The following is a 19,694-nucleotide window of genomic DNA, read 5'->3' on the forward strand; positions in this document are numbered from 1 at the left end:
CTTGCTTGTGCGCTCTCTGTCAAATAGGTAAGTAAAATATATATATTTTTTAATGTAATGAAGTTATTTTTAAATGAATGAAATAGTTCTGGGGATGCCTGGGTGGCTCTTGGTGTCTCTCATGAATAAATATATAAAATATTTTAAAAAATGAAATAGTTCTGTTTTAGTTTCTAGTATGATATTGACAGCTGTAACTCAGAAAAGCAAGTTGATTCTTTTTTAAAAAAAATATTCAGTATCTTTTTCTTTTTAAAGATTTTATTTATTTATTCATGACAGACACAGAGAGAGAGAGAGGCACAGACACAGGCAGAGGGAGAAGCAGGCTCCATGCAGGGAGCCTGACGTGGGACTCAATCCCGGGTCTCCAGGATCACCCCGGGCCGAAGGCAGCGCTAAACCGCTGAACCACCTGGGCTGCCCAAATTCTTTGATTCTTAAGCTAAAAGAATCCTGAGACCAGAACCTTTGGGAGTCACTGTCCTAGACTAATCTCTCCTCCAGGCTCCAGTCTCAATGACAATTTCCTTAAAGTTGCCAACCAGTTTATTTGCATGCAGGACTAGCTTCAGGGGGAGGTCCAGTGGGCAACCCCCTGCCTGGCCCCATGTGAACAATGTGGCTACCACTCTCTTCCTCCCTAAATATCTTCTCTATTGCTCCTTCTCCAGGACCTCAAATTTTCCTCATTGGTATTCTTTTGATGTAAGTCACTTGGAACTTCTCTTCAAATCCAAATACTTTTAAGTGGTAATACGTTGCTAGTTTCCAATCATCAATGCATAAAAATAGTAGCCAGAACTTTTGAGTGTTGGCTACATCAAGCTTTCTGCTAAACATTTTTTATATATTGGGACGCCTGGATGGCTCAGCAGTTGAGCATCTGCCTTTGGCTCAGGGTGTGATCCCGGGGTCCTGGGATTGAGTCCCACATCAGGCTCCTGCAGGGAGCCTGCTTCTCCCTCTGCCTATGTCTCTGCGAATCTCTCTGTGTCTTTCATGAATAAATAAATAAAATCCTAAAAAAAAAAAAAGCCCTTATTATGTTGCTGTGTTGGCCCTGACCCGGGTGGTCTTTGTCTCCTTGTGCTCCACAAAACACCTCACTCTCTCCTTGGCTCATTTTGAAATCTTCTAGTCCCCATATGTACCTATGTACCTAAGCATCAGACCTTAAAAAAAAAAAAAAGCCATACAAAATTAACATTAAAAAAATAAGTTTATTTCAGGTCTGAAACACTGAAGAATGAGCATACAGACAAATAGTACAAAAAGCAAAACTTAGAACATGAAAGATGACTTAATACAGACATACATTCTTCTGGCAATTCTCTTGAGTTTACACATAAACATATTTTTAAATTTTCTCCCAACCTTCACAAAAGGCAAAAGCTAGTGTTTTTGTTTTTGCAATATTTATAAATGAAACTGCTTTTGAAAGCATCCAATTTCTTTCTAAAATCATTTCATTAAAATTCACTCAAGTGCTGGTTACCCAACTCCATTTTCCAAGACAGAATTATGACATTCTTGTCTGACATGTTATAGACAACTTTAACTCAAAATATAGAAAAAATTATTAATCTATTTTGTGTTTTATGATATCATATTTCATCCTTTTTCTAATCAACAGAGATACACATGACAGATATGTATGCTTTTCAGAAACAATGTCTCCTAACTTTTATTTGTAATTTTTGTCAAAAGCTCAGAAACTCAAAAAGTACATGATTATTTTAAACAATTGATGGTTTAAAAATAAAAATAATTATTTAAGAGGGATCTTAGAATATATTTTTGGCCATAAAACCTGCGATGTAATTGTCTAAGGAAGTTAATGATTCAGCATATTATGCTTGAGCTATCATCAACTGAATAAAAAAGCAAAAAAAACAATTGTAAATTCCCCATACCCACAAAGTATCAATCACAGCTGTTCATTCAATTCTCCAGGGGATACTTCTCTAGCTAGATTTAAGTTCCTGTGGCTCAGTGATTTGGTCTACCGCATGGTGAACGGTATTTAAGACTCAAAAAAGATCTTTTTTTTTTTTTTCAAAAAAGATCTTTGAGATCAAAGTGAATACATTCATTTTATGGATGAGAAAAATGCTGGCCGGAGAGTGACAGGGACACCTAGAAACAGATCCAGGTCACAGACCCAGAGCTCCTGATTCCCAGCTGGGTTCTCCCAGTGACGATTCTCCAGGGTAAAATTCTACATAATTTGCTGTCGCTTGATTAAAAAGAACATTATAATTTTAATGTAAGGTGATGCATATAAAATGCCCAAATCGGAATTGCTAATTTGCTTCCAAGAATATTCAAGGGTATCCCCTGACCAGCTTTTTTTAGGGTTGATGTGGACATAATGTACATATTATGGTTGTGTATATGTCATTATTGTAAAGATATTCCCTAGCAGCTTAGAAAGTCAGGACAGGAACAACATTTAAATTCTTATTGTAAACAAAACGCAGTGGTAGGCACTGTAGAAAGACATTTGGTCCTCTGTTCCTTACCCTGAGCATGTAAAACAGCAGACTTTTTTCCCAACAGTATGGAGACTGGGTACACTCTGGTGAAGAAAAGAATACATTCCCCCAACACACTGAGGGAGCATGCACCTGGACACAGTGTATTCCTCAAAGGAGAACGGTCATACAAACGATAGTGCAGAACAAAGACACCCTTTCAAGAGGTCTCCACCAAATGAAAACACGAGGGCTATGTTACCATCAATTTCTTTATCTTCACAACCTTCAAGCCAAAGTATTACGCTATGAGGTGCGATACAAGAAATCACGAGAAAGCCAACAACACAGAGGATGGAATTTTCTTGCTTGAAAGTCATACACAGGCATACCTCATTTTATTATGCTTTGATGTATTGCCCTTCACAGATGCTGCATTTTTTGTTTTTTGTTTTTTTAAACAAGTTGGAGATTTGTGGCAACCCTGTATCAAGAAAGTTTTTGGTGCCATTTTTCCAAAAGCTCTTGCTCGCTTGTGTCTGTGTCACATTTTGGTAATTCTTGCAATTTTCCAAACTTTTTCATTATTATTATATTGATTATAGTGATCTGTAATCAGCGGTTATGACTTGCTAAAAGCTCAGGTGATGGTTAGCATTTTTTAGCAATAAGTCTTTTTTCATATAAGGTATGTACATTGTTCTTCCAGGCTACCGCACACTTAATCGACTACAGAAGAGTGTAAATCTGACTTTTATATGTACTGGGAAACCAAGGAACTCATTTGAATCACTTTATTGTGATATTTGCTTTATTCTGAATGGTCTGGAGCTGACCCTGCGATATCCCCAAGGTATGCCTGCACTGAAAAAAAGATAGTGGACAAGGCAGTGGGTACAAAATCCCTCTATTTCAAGCTGGAGTGAAAAAATAGTATTAGCATATCCTACCGTGATAGGAAGGTAGTGCAGAGAGCTCAAGACAATGAGCCTATGTCTGCACTCCTTAGCTTAATTAGAACACAAGTCTAAGACCAAAGTCATGGGTTCAATGTGTACACAGAACAGTTTTGACAGCCACTAACAGTACATGTAACAAAGCCTTGTTTAACAAGAATATAAGAAAATGGAAAAATCTTAGAGGTTCCGTGGAAGTCTCATCCCAGTGCTATCCTTTAGGGGGTCAGAAGTGCCGTGTTGGTATCTCCCACTGAGGCAGATTGGACAGTTGGTCAGAATAATGGAAAGGGAGCTAATTAGGAATATAATGCACATTTGGTTCTAAATTCTATGTACTCCTATGTGACTTAAAGGGATTAGACCTCCACATTATCATTTTAGAAAGCCTTTTGACCTTCCACTTTCTATAAAAAAGAAAAAATTTTTGGAAAGTACACATTAAGAAGCTTACATTCTGATCGACAATAGATTAACAATGGGATGCTTGGTAGATAAATGGTAGTGTTATTACAATGTGAGCCAAAATATTTTAAGCTTAAAATATTTTAAGCAAAATCTTGCTCACGTTAATATGAAGGTGAAAACAGTAACTGTATTCAGAGGTCACATAATAATTTTCAAGTTAAGTATCTATCTCTCGTACATATAAACCAAGCCTTACTACTCATCTACCACATGAGGTTAACTTCTTTTTTCACTTCAAATTGCCGATTCTGACTGCTTGGACATCATCATGGTTTTTGATTCTTGGTCTGTGGGACTATCTTCAACTGGTACCTAGAAAGAATCAGGAGATAAAAGAAACTTACAGCATCTGGTATATGCCATTATGACAGATCAACAGTTGGCTCGGAAACCCAAAATAGCTGTCTAGACAGATTGATTTCACACATTTCTCAATAGCATAATCATAAAAAATTATTACTTACAGCTTTAATATCACCGTTTGCAATTCCTATATTTATATTGTGTCTTTTGAGATCAGACTTGATTAATGCTGAAACAGAGAAACATCAATGGAGTTACCAAAGAGTTTTTGGAAGAGTCTTTGTACTGTAAACAGAACAAAGTCTTTTTTGATACTGTCACATTTAGCACACTGTAGTACCATAATATTCAATAGCATCCTTGTAGCATGAAAAAATGCCAGTGCTTCTCTAAGCCACTAACTGAATTAGCAAGTCATTCATTAGTGAACAAATACACGATGCTAGGAACCAAAGATACAAAGATGAAAAACACAATTCTTTCCCTAGAGCACCCTCCAATCTAAGGGAATATTGACATGCAAACAATTATACACTGGAGGATAAAATGCAACAACACAGGTATGTAGAAGGTATAGTGGGAGCATGCGAGAAAAAAAAAAATGCCTATGTCAGTCCAGAGAAAATCCAGGAGGGCTTGCCAGAGGAGGGAGACACATGCAAATTGACACTTGAAAAATGAGGGACGCCTGAGTAGCTCAGTGGTTGAACATCTGCCTTTGGCGTAGGGCATGATCCTGCAGTCCCAGGATCAAGTCCCGCATGGGGTTCCCCGCAGGGAGCCTGCTTCTCCCTCTGCCTCCGTCTCTGCCTCTTTCTTTTTCTCATGAATAAATAAACAAAATCTTAAAAAAAAAAAGAAAGAAAAGAAAGAAAGAAACTTGAAAGATGAGAAGGAACTTGTCAAGCAGATAAGAGAGAGGAAGGCATTCTAGGCCGGCAGGAAACAGTATATGCAAAGAATGCAAGACAGGAATAGAATAGCCAGGAAGCTGGACCCAGAGGTAGTTTGGAATCACTGGAGCAGCAAGTACAAAGGGGAGGCAGGATATGTGGCTTGGCTGGTAAGTACCGTGTAGCCTGCACAAGAGAGTTTACACTGCCGTCTGAATAGGGAAGAGGAATCCAGAAAGAAATTAGCAAAGTGAGATGACAGGAGAAGCCTACGTGAGTGTCTAAATCCATTTTTACGCTAATGTGCCTGGACAAACCACGGATAAAAGTCCTTTTATGTGCTCTTCCTCCAGCAGTTGGGCAGTATCTTGTTCCTGCCCATGTCTATTCTGATAATACCTAAGAAATAAGAATTGGCTGAACATTCCCCGTGCCATTTCCACCACCACACATTATAATAATTGCTAACATGATTAGGCACATTCTAGGTGCCAGACACTATGCTAGGAGTTTCATGAACCACCTTTTTAATACCCTATTATATGAATGAGAAAAGGAGGATCTGAGAGGTTAAGTAACTTGTGTAAAGTCACACAGCTAGTGCGAAGCAAGTCTGCCCACTCCAGATCTTTATTGACTCTTGATACAATGGTTTTGTTTTTTATGCATGGTGACAGTACTAAAGTTAAAATATGAAAAATGAATTAATAGATTCATATCCTTGGAAAAAAACAAGTAATATCCTATTTTTTAATCTTTTTTCCCCCTTGAGTTCTGCTAAGCCACTGAGAATCAATATACATGAAAATTAAATATAAAGACAATATGACATAAGTACTTTTGCCAGGAAAATGCCCTAATTTACCTGTTAAAATGATGCCTAGAAACATCCAAATACAGAGGAAAATGTTCCCTGCCCTAGGACCATAGTCTGACGTGAGCTTCCCTTGAGCCAATGTGAACAAAATTCCAAATATCTAAAATAAAGTAGGAGAAATTATTGTTAAATTTGCTTCTTTGAAATAAGTGCAAATGTTTTCCCCAGAACTTTTCCTATTTTATTCATATGATCTAGCTTCTAGAAGCATTCATCGAAAGGTGAAATTTTTCATCCACTATATTACTTAGCAAATAAATCACCTCAGATTTAAGAGAACTCAGAGATTTACCTGTGCAGAAGCATTAAGAAGACCAGATGAGGTACCTTCAGATTCAGGGTAAGTGATTTCAACAGCAAACTCAAAACCCAATGGGAGGTAACCAGTCATGAAGAAACTGGGAAAATAAATCCAAAATTATAGAGAAAATTCACTGAGGGACAGTATCACATGTTGAGGCAATCATTCTCCTTCTCAGGCCTATTCTAGTGATCAAATAACGGAATATTCTGAACTTAATGTGTCTAAGTAAAGCCCTATTATTATTCGCCAATCAGCCCAAAGACAAAAGAACTGAGAAATAAAGCAGTTCCTGAATTTTTCTTTTTTTAAGAAAAATATACCTCTGATTTGCTAAGTCAATTGTTTTTCTAACTAAATAGAGTTACCCAGACTAAGTAAGGCTAATCCATTTTTCACTTATCATATATACGAAAAAAACATAAACAACTTTTTTTACTCCTAAAAATTACTCATATATATGCATAGGATAGATTCTTAAAACTTAAAATATTTATATGCATGGATAGATTTATACGCACAGGATAGATTCTTTAAAGTTTAAAATATTAAAGGGCATTTGAATGAACTAAAAATTTAAAACCACAGTAGTAATACTTCAGAATTGTAACAGCATGCTATCACCCTCCTAAACACATATGATGCTTACCCGAGTACCCCTCCAGTAATAAACACAATGATAATGTATCCAAGGTCCAACGTGAAAGTAAATACAACCATTCCCAGAAAAGACAAAATGTAAACTACCAGAGTAGTCTGTCTAAAACAAAAACAAAATTGTTAGTATTTTGTCCGATTTTCCTAGGTATATAAAAATCATGTCGCTAACCATTGCTCTGTTCATACAGTAACAAATTCCTTTGTTTTCAAGATTGGGTTTCCCTAGGGATGCCTGGGTGGCTCAGCGGTTGAGTGTTTGCCTTGACTCAGGGCATGATCCCGGAGTTCTGGGATCGAGTCCCATATCAGGCTTCCTGCATGGAGCCTGTTTCTCCCTCTGCCTGTGTCTCTGCCTCTCTCTATGTGTGTTTCTCATGAATAAATAAATAAAATCTTACCAAAAAAAATTGGGTTTCCTTTGTATGGAAAATGTTTCCACCAAAGCATGGACTTTAAAGCTTACATTTAAGATTCAACAGCAGCAACCAACAAAACATATCCAATGTTCAGATAGGAAGGAATATTCATATGGATAAAATCATTTTTGTGTCACTGAGTGGGATAGTTCCCTATCTATATCTCACCATCACGGTCAAATTCCATCTCTTCCAAGATGCCTTTCCTAATCACTGCAACTTAGAAAATTGTCTCTTCTTCTAAACTCCCTTGCCATCTTAGTATCTACATAATTGTCCAATGACAGACATCTATTGGGCATATGACATCTATTTTAGGCTGTTATGTTATTATTTTTCATATATGAATGCTTTATTTTCCCCATTTACACCACAAATGTCTCAAGGACAGAGACCCTATACTGTTTGTCACAATCCCTAGCTGAACTATGCCCACAAAATAAGTTTGGTGAATGAATGGCAGTTACTCTGAGAACAAAATCTGGGCAAGAGAAAACACATTGCTATGCCTATCAAATTTTCTAATTGTAAAGTGGACCAAAGACTAGTAATAACTTTAAACCTTTATATATGTTCCCTTCATCTACAGATTGAATGGGTTTAGGCTACCATTTCATAATAATAAAGCCACAGCAAGTGCTGTCTTAAATTATGGGAGAGCTATCTTGGAGAATTCCAACATGAGAGGGCTTTGGAAGAGCTTCCATGATGATATCAACTATATCTTGGGCCTTGAAAGCATATAGGATACATAGGTGACAGCTCCTTATTTCATTCGTTCATTCATTTTATTTCATTCCATTCATTTATTCACAGTTCCATTGATTCATTTTGCTCAAGCAGATGAGAACATTCTGCCTGCTAAAAAAATGTAGCTATTCTTGGCTAAAAAGCCCAAGATGGCAGCCTAGGAAGACCCTGAATTCATGTCCTCCCACAGACACACAGACTGCAGAGAAAGCAATTCCTCCTGAAGAAGAACTGAGGACTGATTGAACAGCTTCTGCAGAATAAAGGGTAGAGGGACCACATACAGAACACCAGGAAAGATAGAGCCGGGTGACAATGGCAACCCCACTGCAGACCCTATGACCTACAGGAGGGAGAGATATCACTGAGCTGTCCTTGCAGATTCACCTGCCCTGGGGCACAGCAAAAACCAAAACCAAAACAGCAGTTTAGAGGGCAACAAGACTATGAGTGAAGGAAATCCATTTAGTAATCCTAGAGTATCCACCAAACAGTAGGAGAACTTGTAGAATTCACTCTGGGGTTGGAGATGCTGGTGACAGCCACTGTTTACATTTCTCCTCCCCCTTGAGAGCATAGAAGGGAACAGAGTAGAGGCACCTAGCCATCTGTCCTACAAGGGGAGACTTCCCAGACTGCATCTTTTCCAGGTCTAATTGTCACACCTGGGCAGCCCCAGTACAGAGAACCCCAGCCAGCACTCACTCTAGCTCCAGCCACCCTGCCAGGGCAGCTAGGACACAGAGTACCCTACAAATGCCCCAGGACCCCTGGCTCATGCCTACTCCAGGTCCAGCTATCCTGCCGACATGGACTTGGCATGAAGGCCCTGGCACCACCCAGCCAAAATGTGCTTCAGCTCCAGCCATCTCACCAGGATGGCCTCCAGCATGGAGTACCCCAGGACCTCTGGCCTAGACCAAATCCAGCTCCTGCTGACCATCCAAAGCAGCCAGCACACACAGTCTGCACAGGGGACGTTCCTACGTGAGGCCACTCCTTCAAGGCCGGAAGAGATAGCTGTTCCACCTCATACAGAGAAACAAACACAGGAGGACAGATGGGAGAGAAGAATATATTCCAAAAAAAAGAACAAGACAAAAATCTCAGAAAAAGAGCTAAATAAACCAAGTAATCTACCTGATAAAAAGTTCAAAGTAATGCTCATAAAGTTACTCATTAGACTTGAGAGAAAAAGTGGACGAACTCACTAAGAACTTCAACAGAGATAGAAAAAATATATATATAAAAAATCAGAGGTGAAGAATGTAATAACTGAAATGAAAAACAAACCAGACGAAATCAACAGCAGATTAGAGGATGCAGAAGAATGAATCAGCAATCTGGAAGACAGGGTAGTGGGAAGCACCCAAGCTGAAAGACAAAAAACAATTTTTAAAAATAAGGAGGTTAAGGGACCTTTGGGACAACATCAAGCATACTAACGTTTGCACTATAAGGGTTGAGAAGGAGAAGAGAGAAAGGAGACAAAAACGTACTTGAAGAAATAAGCGCTGAAAACTTCCCCAACCTGGAGAAAAAAAAAAAAAAAACAGACATCCACTTCCAGGAAGCAAAGAGAACCCCAAAGAATATGAACCCAAGGAGGACAACACCAAGACACATAATAATTAATGTCAAATAATTCATGTCAAATGTGAAAACTAAAAGATAAAGAATCTTAAAAGTAGCAACAGAAAAGTATATACTGAGGTACATGGGGAACTCCATAAAGCTATCAGCTGATTTTTCAGCAAACATTTTGCAGGGCGGAAGGAAGTAGCCTGATATATTCAAAGTGCTGAAAGGAAAACACCCACAATGAAGAATATTCTAGCTGGCGAGGCTGTCATTCAGAAATAAAGGAGAGATAAAGAGTTTCCAAGACAAACACAAGTTAAAGGGGTTCATCACCACTAAATGAGCCTAACAAGAAGTTTCTCTAAACAGAATAGAAAACGCCATAACTAGAAGAAAACTATGAAAGGAAAAAATTTCATTAGTAAAAGCAAACATATAGTAAAGGTAGTAGATCAATCACTTATAAAGCTACTATAAAGGCTAAAAGACAAAAGTAGCAAAATCAATTATATCTACAAAAATTAGTTAAGGGATACAAGAATAAAAAGATATAAAACATGACTTCATATAAACAAAACATGGAGGGTAGAGTAAAAATGTAGTGGTTTTAAAATGTATTTCAACTAAGCTACCACCAACTTAAAATAGCAACCACCAACTGGATATATATATATATATATATATATATATATATATATATATATACACACACACACACACACACATATATGTACATATATATATATATGTGTGTGTGTATATATGACGTTATACACAAATCTCATGGTAACCACAAACCCAAAACCTATAGTAGATACACAAAAAATTAAAGGAAAGAAATCCAAGCATAACACTAAAAGAAAGTCATCAGATTACAAGGGAAGAGAGCAAAAGAAGAAAGGAACAGAGAACTACAAAAATAATCATAAAACAATTAACAAAATGGAAGTAAGTACATAAAGTACAATCACTTTAAATGTAAACGGACTGGGCAGGGGACACCTAGGTGGCTCAGTGGTTGAGCGTCTACCTTTGGCTCGGGTCATGATCTTGGAGACCCAGGATCAAGTCCCACATCGGGACTCCCTGCAGGGGGCCTGCTTCTCCCTCTGCCTGTGTCTCTGCCTCTCTCTCTCTGTGTCTCTCATGAACAAATAAATTAAAAATCTTAAAAAAAAAATAAATGTAAATGGACTAACTGCTCCAACCAAAAGACAAAAGTTGAATGGATAAAAAAACAAGACCTACTTATCTGCTGTGACCAAGAGATTCATTCCAGACCTATGAAACATACAGATTGAGGGTGAAGGTATGGAAAAAGATATTCCAAGCAAATGGAAGCAAAATAAAATGTTGGAATAGCAATACTTAGGTCAGAAAAAATACTTTAAAGCAAATGTGATAACAGGAGACAAACAAGGGTACTACATAATGATAGAGGGATCAATCCAACAAAAGGATATAATAATTGCAAGTAACTATGCACCCAAGATAGGAGCACCTAATTATATAAAGCAAATATTAACAGAAAAAAGGGAGAAATTGACAGTAATACACTAATAGTAGGGCACTTTTTAATGCTCCTTCTAACATTAAACATTAAACAGAAACTTAACAAGGAAACAGTGGCTTTGGGATCCCTGGGTGGCGCAGTGGTTTAGCGCCTGCCTTTGGCCCAGGGCACGATCCTGGAGACCCAGGATCAAATCCCACGTCGGGCTCCCGGTGCATGGAGCCTGCTTCTCCCTCTGCCTGTGTCTCTGCCTCTCTCTCTCTCTCTCTCTCTATCATAAATAAATAAAAAAAAAATTTAAAAAAAAAAAAAAAAAGAAAGAAACAGTGGCTTTGAGCAACATATTTAAACCAGATGAACTTCATATATAGAGAGAGCATGACATTCAAAACCAGAAAAATAGACATTATTTTCAAGTATACATGGAAAAACCTCAAGATGTATCACATGTTAGGCCACAAAACAAGTCTCAAAAAACTCAGGAAGACTGAAATCATAGCAAGCATATCTCTTCTGACTGCCATGGTATGAAACTAGAAATCAGTTACAAGAAAAAACTGGAAAAAACACAAAGACGTGGAAGCAAGGCAATATGCTACTAAACAACAAATAGGACAATGAGGAAACCAAAAATAAATTTTTTAAATATCTAGAACAAATGAAACACAATGGTTCAAAATTTTGGGGACATAGAAAAAGCAGTTCTAAAAGGGAAGCTTATAGTGATAAAGGCCTACCTCAAGAAGCAAGAAAAATTCCAAACAATCTAACCTGACACCTAAAGGAACTAGAAAAAGAAAGAAATCCACAGTGAGTAGAAGGTAAAGAATAATAAAGAACAGAAAAAAAAATAATAATAAAGAACAGAACATAAATAAAAGACATAAAGACTATGAAAAGATCAATGAAACTAAGAGCTGGTTCTTTGAAAAGATATACAAAATTGACATACCTTTAGCCATACTCATCAAGAAAAGAGAACACTCCAGTAAATAAAGTCAGAAATGAAAGAAGTTACAACTGACCCCAGAGGAATATGAAGGATTTTGAGAATACTATGAATAAGTGAAAAATTATATGCCAACAAACTGGAAAACCTAGAAAAATGGAGAAATTCCTAGAAACACAGAATCTTCCAAGATAGAATCAGGAGGAAATAGAAAAATCTAAAGACTAACTACTAGTGACAAAATTGAAACAGTAATAAAAAAACTCCCAGCAGGCAATGGACTAGAACCAGAGGGCTTCACAGGTGAATTCTACCAAACATTTAAAGAAGAGTTAATATCTATACTCCTCAAACTATTCCAAAAAATATAAGAGGAAGGAATGGTTTCCAAATTCATCTTTTAAGGCCAGCACTACAATGCTACCAAAACCAGACAAAGGCTTTCCAAAAAACAAATTTACAGGCTAAGATCCCTGATGAACATAGTTGCAAATCTTCAACCAAAATATTAGCAAATGGAATTCAACAGTATGTGGTCAATATGTGATCAAGTAGGATTTACTCCATCGATGCAAGTATGATTCAGTATCTTCAAATCAATGTGAGGTACCACATTAACAAAATGAACAATAAAAATGTATGATCATAGTTGCAGTAAAAGCATTTGATGAAATTCAACATTCGTTCATGATAAAAACTCTCAATAAAGTGGGTTTAAAGGGAATATACTTCAACATAATAAAGGCCAAATATGACCAAAACACAGCTAACATCATACGCAGTGATAAAAAGCTAAAAAGTTTTTCTAAGATGAGAAACAAGAGAAAAATATCCATTCTCACCACTTTCATTCAACACAGTATTGGAAGTCTTAGCCACAACAGACGAGAAAAAGAAATAAAAGGAATCCAGGAGGCCTGGATGGCTCATGAGGTGGTCGAGCGTCTGCCTTTGGCTCAGGGCGTGATCCTGGAGTCCGAGATCAAGTTCCTCATCAGGCTCCTTGCAAGGGAGCCTGATTCTCCCTCTACCTATGTCTCTGCCTCTCTCTCTCTCTGTGTCTCTCATGAATAAATAAATAAAATCTTAAAAAAAAAAGAACTAATACAACTCAACATCAAAAAAACCCAAATAATTCTATTAAAAATGGGCAGAGTACCTGAATAGACATTTTTCCAAAGCAGACATACAGATGGCCAACAGACACATGAAAAGATACTCAACATCACTCACCATCAGGGAAATGCAAATCAAAACCATAATGAAAAATCACCTCACACCAGTCAGAATGACTAGTATCAAAAATTCAAGAAAGGGATGGCTGGATGGCTCAGCGGTTGAGCATCTGCCTTCGGCTCAGGTCCTGATCCTGGCATCCAGAATCAAGTCCTGCATCAGGCTCCTTGCAGGGAGTCTGCTTCTCCTTTTGCCTAGGTCTCTGCCTCTCTCTGTGTGTCTCTCATAAATAAATAAATAAAATCTTAAAGGGGATCCCTGGGTGGCTCAGCGGTTTGGCGCCTGTCTTTAGCCCAGGGCGCAATCCTGGAGTCCAAGATTGAGTCCCGGGTCAGGCTCCCGGCATGGAGCCTGCTTTTCCCTTTGCCTGTGTCTCTGCATCTCTCTCTCTCTGTGTGTCTAAAATAAATAAATAAATAAATAAATAAATAAATAAATAAATAAATAAATCTATCTTAAAAAGAAAAAAGCATAAGCTTATTTAAAAAAAAAATAAAAAATAAAATCTTTAAAAAAATGCAAGAGGGCAGCCTCGGTGGCGCAGCGGTTTGGGGCCGCCTGCAGCCCAGGGCGTGATCCTGAGACCCTGAATTGAGTCCCACGTCAGGCTCTCTGCTTGGAGCCTGCTTCTCCCTCTGCCTGTGTCTCTGCCTCTGTGTCTCTATGAATAAATAAATAAAATCTTTAAAAAAAAATGTTGTAAAAAAATGCAAGAAATATCAAGTGTTGGTAAGAATATGGAGAAAAGGGAACCCTCATACACTGCTGTTAAATGTAACTTGGTGCAGCCACTATAGAAAACACTGTGGAGGTCCCTAAAAAAATTAAAAATAGAAAAAAAATTAAAAATAGAATTACTAATGATCCAGTAATTCCACTTCTGGGTTTTACCCACAGAAAAGAAAAATACTCCTGTTTACTGTAGCATTATTTACAACAGCCAAGACACGGTAGCAACCTAATTGTCCATTGATAGATGAATGAATAAAGAATATATATACATTTTATGTATATAAATGAATAAAGAATACACACACATGATAGAACATTAGCTGTAAAAAAAGAATGAAATCTTGTCACTTAAAATAACATCAATAGGCCTTGAAAGCATTATGCTAAGTGAAATGAGACAGACAGAAATATAGAAATAACATATGATTTAACTTCTATGTGGCATCTAAAAAGCAAAACAATTGAACAAACAGAAACAGACTCATAAATACAGAGAACAAACTAGTGGTTGGTTGTGGGAGTCAGGGGCTATAGGCAAAACAGGTGAAGGAATTAAGAAATACAAACCTTCAGTTATAAAATAAATAATTCATGGGAATGAACTATAGCATAGGAAATATAGTCAATAATATTATAATCATTTGTATGGTGACCGATGGTAGCTACATTTATCATGGGGAGCATTTAGTAAAGAAAATAATTATTCTCCTATGTTTACTGTAGCATTATTTACAATAGGCAAATTATGGAAGCAGGCCAAGTGTCCATCAATAGATGAATGGATAGGGGATCTCTGGGTGGCTCAGCGGTTTAGCGCCTGCCTTTGGCCCAGGGCGTGATCCTGGAGTCCCAGGATCGAGTCCCACATTGGGCTCCCTGCATGGAGCCTGCTTCTCCCTCTGCCTGTGTCTCTGCTTCTCTCTCTCTCTATGTCCCTCATGAATAAATAAACAAAATCTTTAAAATAAATAAATAAAATTTAAAAAAACAAAAAACAAAACCAAAGAAAAAACCATTACCAACACTCAGAAGATCCCTCCAGTCTTACAGCTTCCCTGCCTCCAAGAGTAGTCACTCTCTTGACTTCTAACAATATAAATATGCTTTATATAAATGGAATAATACATCATAAATAAACATATATGGCTATTCTTTTAAGGCCCAATGCAAAACATGCTGCCCCTGAAGCCCCTTTCTCAGTCTCCTCATTTGTATTACTAAGTTCTTCTTTTGTATTAGCATTTTGATCATATAAATGTATAATTAATACAGCATTTTCATATTATGTATTATATTATAGTTAAGTGGTACTATAGTGTGGGGCACTTTAGGTGAATACTTTTTTAAAAGATTTTATTTAAAAAAAATAAAATAAAGATTTTATTTATTTGAGAGAGAAAGAGAGAGAGAGAGAGAGACAGCACACAAGCAGGGGGAACAGCAGAGGGAGACAGAGAAGCAGACCTCCAACCCCAGCAGAGAGCCAGATGTGGGGCTCGATCCCAGGACTCTGCGATCATGATCTGAGCCCAAGGCAGATGCGTAACCAACTGAGCCACCCAGGTGCCTTGAGGCAAAGACATTTAAAGACTTTTTTTTCCTCAGATTGACTTTATGTATGTATACGTGTATGTATGTATGTATGTAAACTCTACACCCGACATGGGGCTCGAACTCATAACTCTGAGATCAAAAGTCACATGCTCCACACGGAGCCAGCCAGGCACTCCTAGGCAAAAACTTCTTACCAAAAATGTCTTATGCTCAATAACAATTTTTTGGTAGGAAACACAACTTTCTGTTTGCTTTTAAGCTTATAACATGAGAAAAGAACAAGATAAAGTCTCTATCAGAAGTCAAATGTTTCTTAGAAAGGGCTTCTGTAGAACAGCAATGATCCCTTCTGAAGACATATGTGTTATTATTAGAGGGGAAGAATCTTCATAAGGTATCTAAATTCTCAAAATCGAAGTATGACTGATAAAATATATAGACTTTATTCAGAAGTGAAGAGAATCTAAGAATGTCTAGGATCCAGGTCTTATAGCAATAACACTATTTAAATGTGTGAAAATAAAAAGCAAAGTTTCCGTTAAACCCAAAATACCCTAGGTTGTACATCATACATTTACCTACTATCACTTACTTGTATGTTTTGGTATGATCTAGCCATAAGCCACAAAGAATAGAACCCACCATTCCAGCTACTACCAGTGTTAGCCCAATCCTTCCAGCATTGACTTCTTCTCCCTTAAAAATTTTTTTCATAAGAAGTTAGTCAGATACTTCTTTCAAATAGATCTTTCACAGTCCCATACATTTCATAGTCAAAAGAAATAATCAGATAAAATTAAGCATACGATATAATAGAAAATTTAGAACATTTGTTAGGGTAAGGGGGTGGAGGGCAAGTAAAGCACATATAAAGGACATTCTATTTTCAAACCAGAAAAAAAAAGAAAACCTAAAATATAGGAGAAATAAAAGAAATTTTTCTTGATCCTCCATGGCTGTTAGAAAGTACAATGATTTTTGTTAGAATTCTCCTGTAATTCACAGAAGTCTAAGGAGATTAATCTGATAGTCTTTATATATTACAATTGCTCTCTCCTTTCAAAAGCGAAGAGATGTCACAGCTTGATATTTACTTCTTATATTTGGGTTGGTTTCTTTTAAAATTGTTTCTTTAGCTTTTCCCATATAACCAGACATATTTCTTTTAAAAAGTATTTTTAAAAGACTTAGGTATTGGGGCAGCCCTGGTGGCTCAGTGGTTTAGCGCCACCTTCAGCCCAGGGCCTGATACTGGAGTCCCACGTCAGGCTCCCAGCATGGAGCCTGCTTCTCCCTCTGCCTGTGTCTCTGCCTCTCTCTCGCTCTCTATGTCTCTCAAGAATAAATAAATAAAATCTTCAACAACAACAACAACAAAAAAGACTTCGGTATTGTCACAGCAATAATAACTTCTCTCCATTCTGTGTGTTTTATAAATTGGATGAAATGTATTCTCAATTAGGGGCGCCTGGATGGCTTAGCCAGTTAGGCATCTGCCTTTGGCTCAGGTCATGATCTCATGATACCAGGGGTCCTAGGATGAGTCTTGAGTCTCATTGTCAGGCTCCCTGCTCAGTGAGGAGCCTGCCTCTCCATCTCCCTTTGCCTACTTTTCCCTCTCCGTCTGCCTGCCACTCCCCCTTGCTCATGCTCTCTCTCTGTCAAATAAATAAATAAAATCTTTTAAAAAATGTATTCAGTTAAAACAAATACAAATATTTTAAAGCAACAAAGTCATTAACCTTTTTAAAAAAGATTTTAAGTAATCTCACAACTGATGTGGGGGGCTTGAACCAACCCTGAGATCAAGAGTCCTTATGCTCCACCAACTGAGCAAGCCAGGTGCCCAATAAATCTTTAATTGTATGAACATGCTAACAGGAAGTACACTGCTTAAGAAACATTCTTAACCATTCTGTATAAACAGAAACTTACCTCATAATGTATCAGTATCATTTGATTTAATAATGTTGAGACTGAATAAAATGCTCCAGTCATGATACCTATAATAATAAACAGAAAATTATAAAAGTACCATTTACTAGTTTGGTTTTTTAAAGACTTATTTATTTATTCATGAGAGACACACAGAGAGAGAAGCAGAGACATAAGCAGAGGGAGAAGCAGGCTCCTTGCAGGGAGCCGGATGTGGGACTCGATCCGGATTCCAGGATCACACCCTGAGCCAAAGGCAGACACTCAACTGCTGAGCCACTCAGGCGTCCCTCAGAGATAGCCTCTTATCCTGTTAGTGCTTATCATTTTCTTTTATTTATTTTATTTTAAGGTTTATTTATCTTAGAGACAGAGCGTGCATGAGTGGAAGGAGGGTCAGAGGGAGAGAGAGGGAAAGCAGACTCCCCACTGAGCTGGGAGCCTGAAACTGGGCCTGATCTTAAGACCCTGAGATCATGCATGACCTGAGCCAAAACCAAGAGTAAGACGCCCAACTGAACCAGCCAGGTGCCCCAGTGCTTATCATTTTAGATATTACAATATGTGTATCCATAAATAACAATTAGAATTATTCTGCATGTAATTGAACTTTATATAAATAATGTATTTTTGTATCTATCTGTAGCTTGCTCTTATCACTCAATAATACAATTTTGAGATTTATGTGAGTCAGTACTTTAAATTCTAGTTTATTAATTTTCTCTACTATAGGATAGCCCATTATGTGAATATACTTCAGTTTAATTACCTCTTGCCCAGTCAGTAGACACTTGTCTTTTTCCAGTTTTGTACTCTTTAAAACAATACTGCAATGAATATTATGTTTTCGTTATCACATATAAGGATTTCTCTAAATATATATCTAGAAGGAGAATGTCTATTTTCTGGATATAGTCAAACTGCTCTTCAAAGTAGTTATATTGGTTTATAGTACCAGCAGAGTTCCTTTACTTCACATTCTTGCCATGTATGTTTTCACTAGTTAAAAAAATTTTGGTGGGGGGCCGCCTGCTGTGAGTGTCTCTGCCAGTGCCAGCTGTGTGCTGCCCCCCACGCCCATGTAGGCATGCCTCACAAAATCAAGGAAATCAAGGACTTCTTGCTGACGGCTAGGCGAAAGGACGCCAAATCCGTCAAGATCAAGAAGAATAAGGATAATGTGAAGTTTAAAGTTCGATGCAGCCGGTATCTTTATACTTTGATCATCACAGACAAAGAAAGAGAAGGCAGAGAAACTCAAGCAGTCTCTGCCCCCAGGTTTGGCAGTGAAGGAGCTAAAATGAACCTGACCCACTGATTTGAACTGTATTAAAATTTTTTAAATTCAAAAAAAAAAAATTGGGGGGCGGGGAATGCCTGAGTGGCTCAGTGGTTGAGCATCTGCCTTTGGCTCAGGGCATAATCCTGGGATCTGGGATCGAGTTCCGCATTGGACTCCCTGCGAGGAGCCTGCTTCTCCCTCTGCCTATGTCTCTGCCTCTCTCTCTCTGTCTCTCGTGAATACAGAAAATCTTATAAAAAAAAAATTTGCCAATTTGAATGCATGTGATATTGTATCTTACTCTGGTTTTCATTTGCATTTCTTTCATTTAGGAATCTTGAGTAAGGTTCAGCATCAAAAATGAGCAATACACAAACACAAAAATGCTTTGGTTTCCTTAATTTCTTTGCTATTTTCTTAGTATGTGGTAGGAGTTATTTTTACATTGTAGGTACTAAGCCTTTGTTGGTTATATGCATCGCAGACATTTTCTCATAGTCTATGTCTTGCTTTCTCTGTTTATAATGTTGTTTTAGAAAAGAACATTATCGGGTTTTTTTTTGTTTTTTGGGTCTTTTTTTTTTGAGAGAGAGAGAGAGAGCAGAGCACGAGCAAGCAGGGTGGGGAGAGAGAGGGAGACAGAGAATCTTTTTTTTTTTTAAGATTTATTTTATTTATTTATTCATGAGAAACCCAGAGAGAGAGGCAGAGACACAGGCAAAGGGAGAAGCAGGCTCCTTGAAGGAAGCTCAATGCGGGACTCAATCCCAGATCCAGACGCTGAGCTGAAGGAAGATGCTCAACCGCTGAG

General features: G+C 37.7%; 1 protein-coding gene and 1 pseudogene across 1 annotated transcript in view; one reads left to right on the forward strand and one right to left on the reverse strand.

Annotated features, from left to right (window-relative positions):
• Positions 1-1,203: 1,203 nt before the first annotated feature.
• The window catches only part of FLVCR1 (FLVCR choline and heme transporter 1), a 37,813-nt gene continuing 19,322 nt past the window's right edge, over positions 1,204-19,694 (reverse strand). The window contains exons 4-10 of the mRNA XM_072831113.1: positions 17,602-17,669; positions 16,259-16,362; positions 6,925-7,035; positions 6,267-6,372; positions 5,963-6,074; positions 4,366-4,433; positions 1,204-4,213 (exon numbers count right to left, since the gene is read on the reverse strand). Of these exons, the coding sequence (XP_072687214.1) occupies positions 4,136-4,213; positions 4,366-4,433; positions 5,963-6,074; positions 6,267-6,372; positions 6,925-7,035; positions 16,259-16,362; positions 17,602-17,669 (647 nt within the window). The 3' untranslated portion in view covers positions 1,204-4,135. The remainder of the gene's footprint in view (positions 4,214-4,365; positions 4,434-5,962; positions 6,075-6,266; positions 6,373-6,924; positions 7,036-16,258; positions 16,363-17,601; positions 17,670-19,694) is intronic.
• LOC140634770 (large ribosomal subunit protein eL38 pseudogene) lies at positions 18,689-18,954 on the forward strand (annotated as a pseudogene).

This window comes from Canis lupus, chromosome 6 (genome assembly GCF_048164855.1).
Source record: "Canis lupus baileyi chromosome 6, mCanLup2.hap1, whole genome shotgun sequence".
In the NCBI taxonomy this organism is placed as follows: domain Eukaryota; kingdom Metazoa; phylum Chordata; class Mammalia; order Carnivora; family Canidae; genus Canis; species Canis lupus.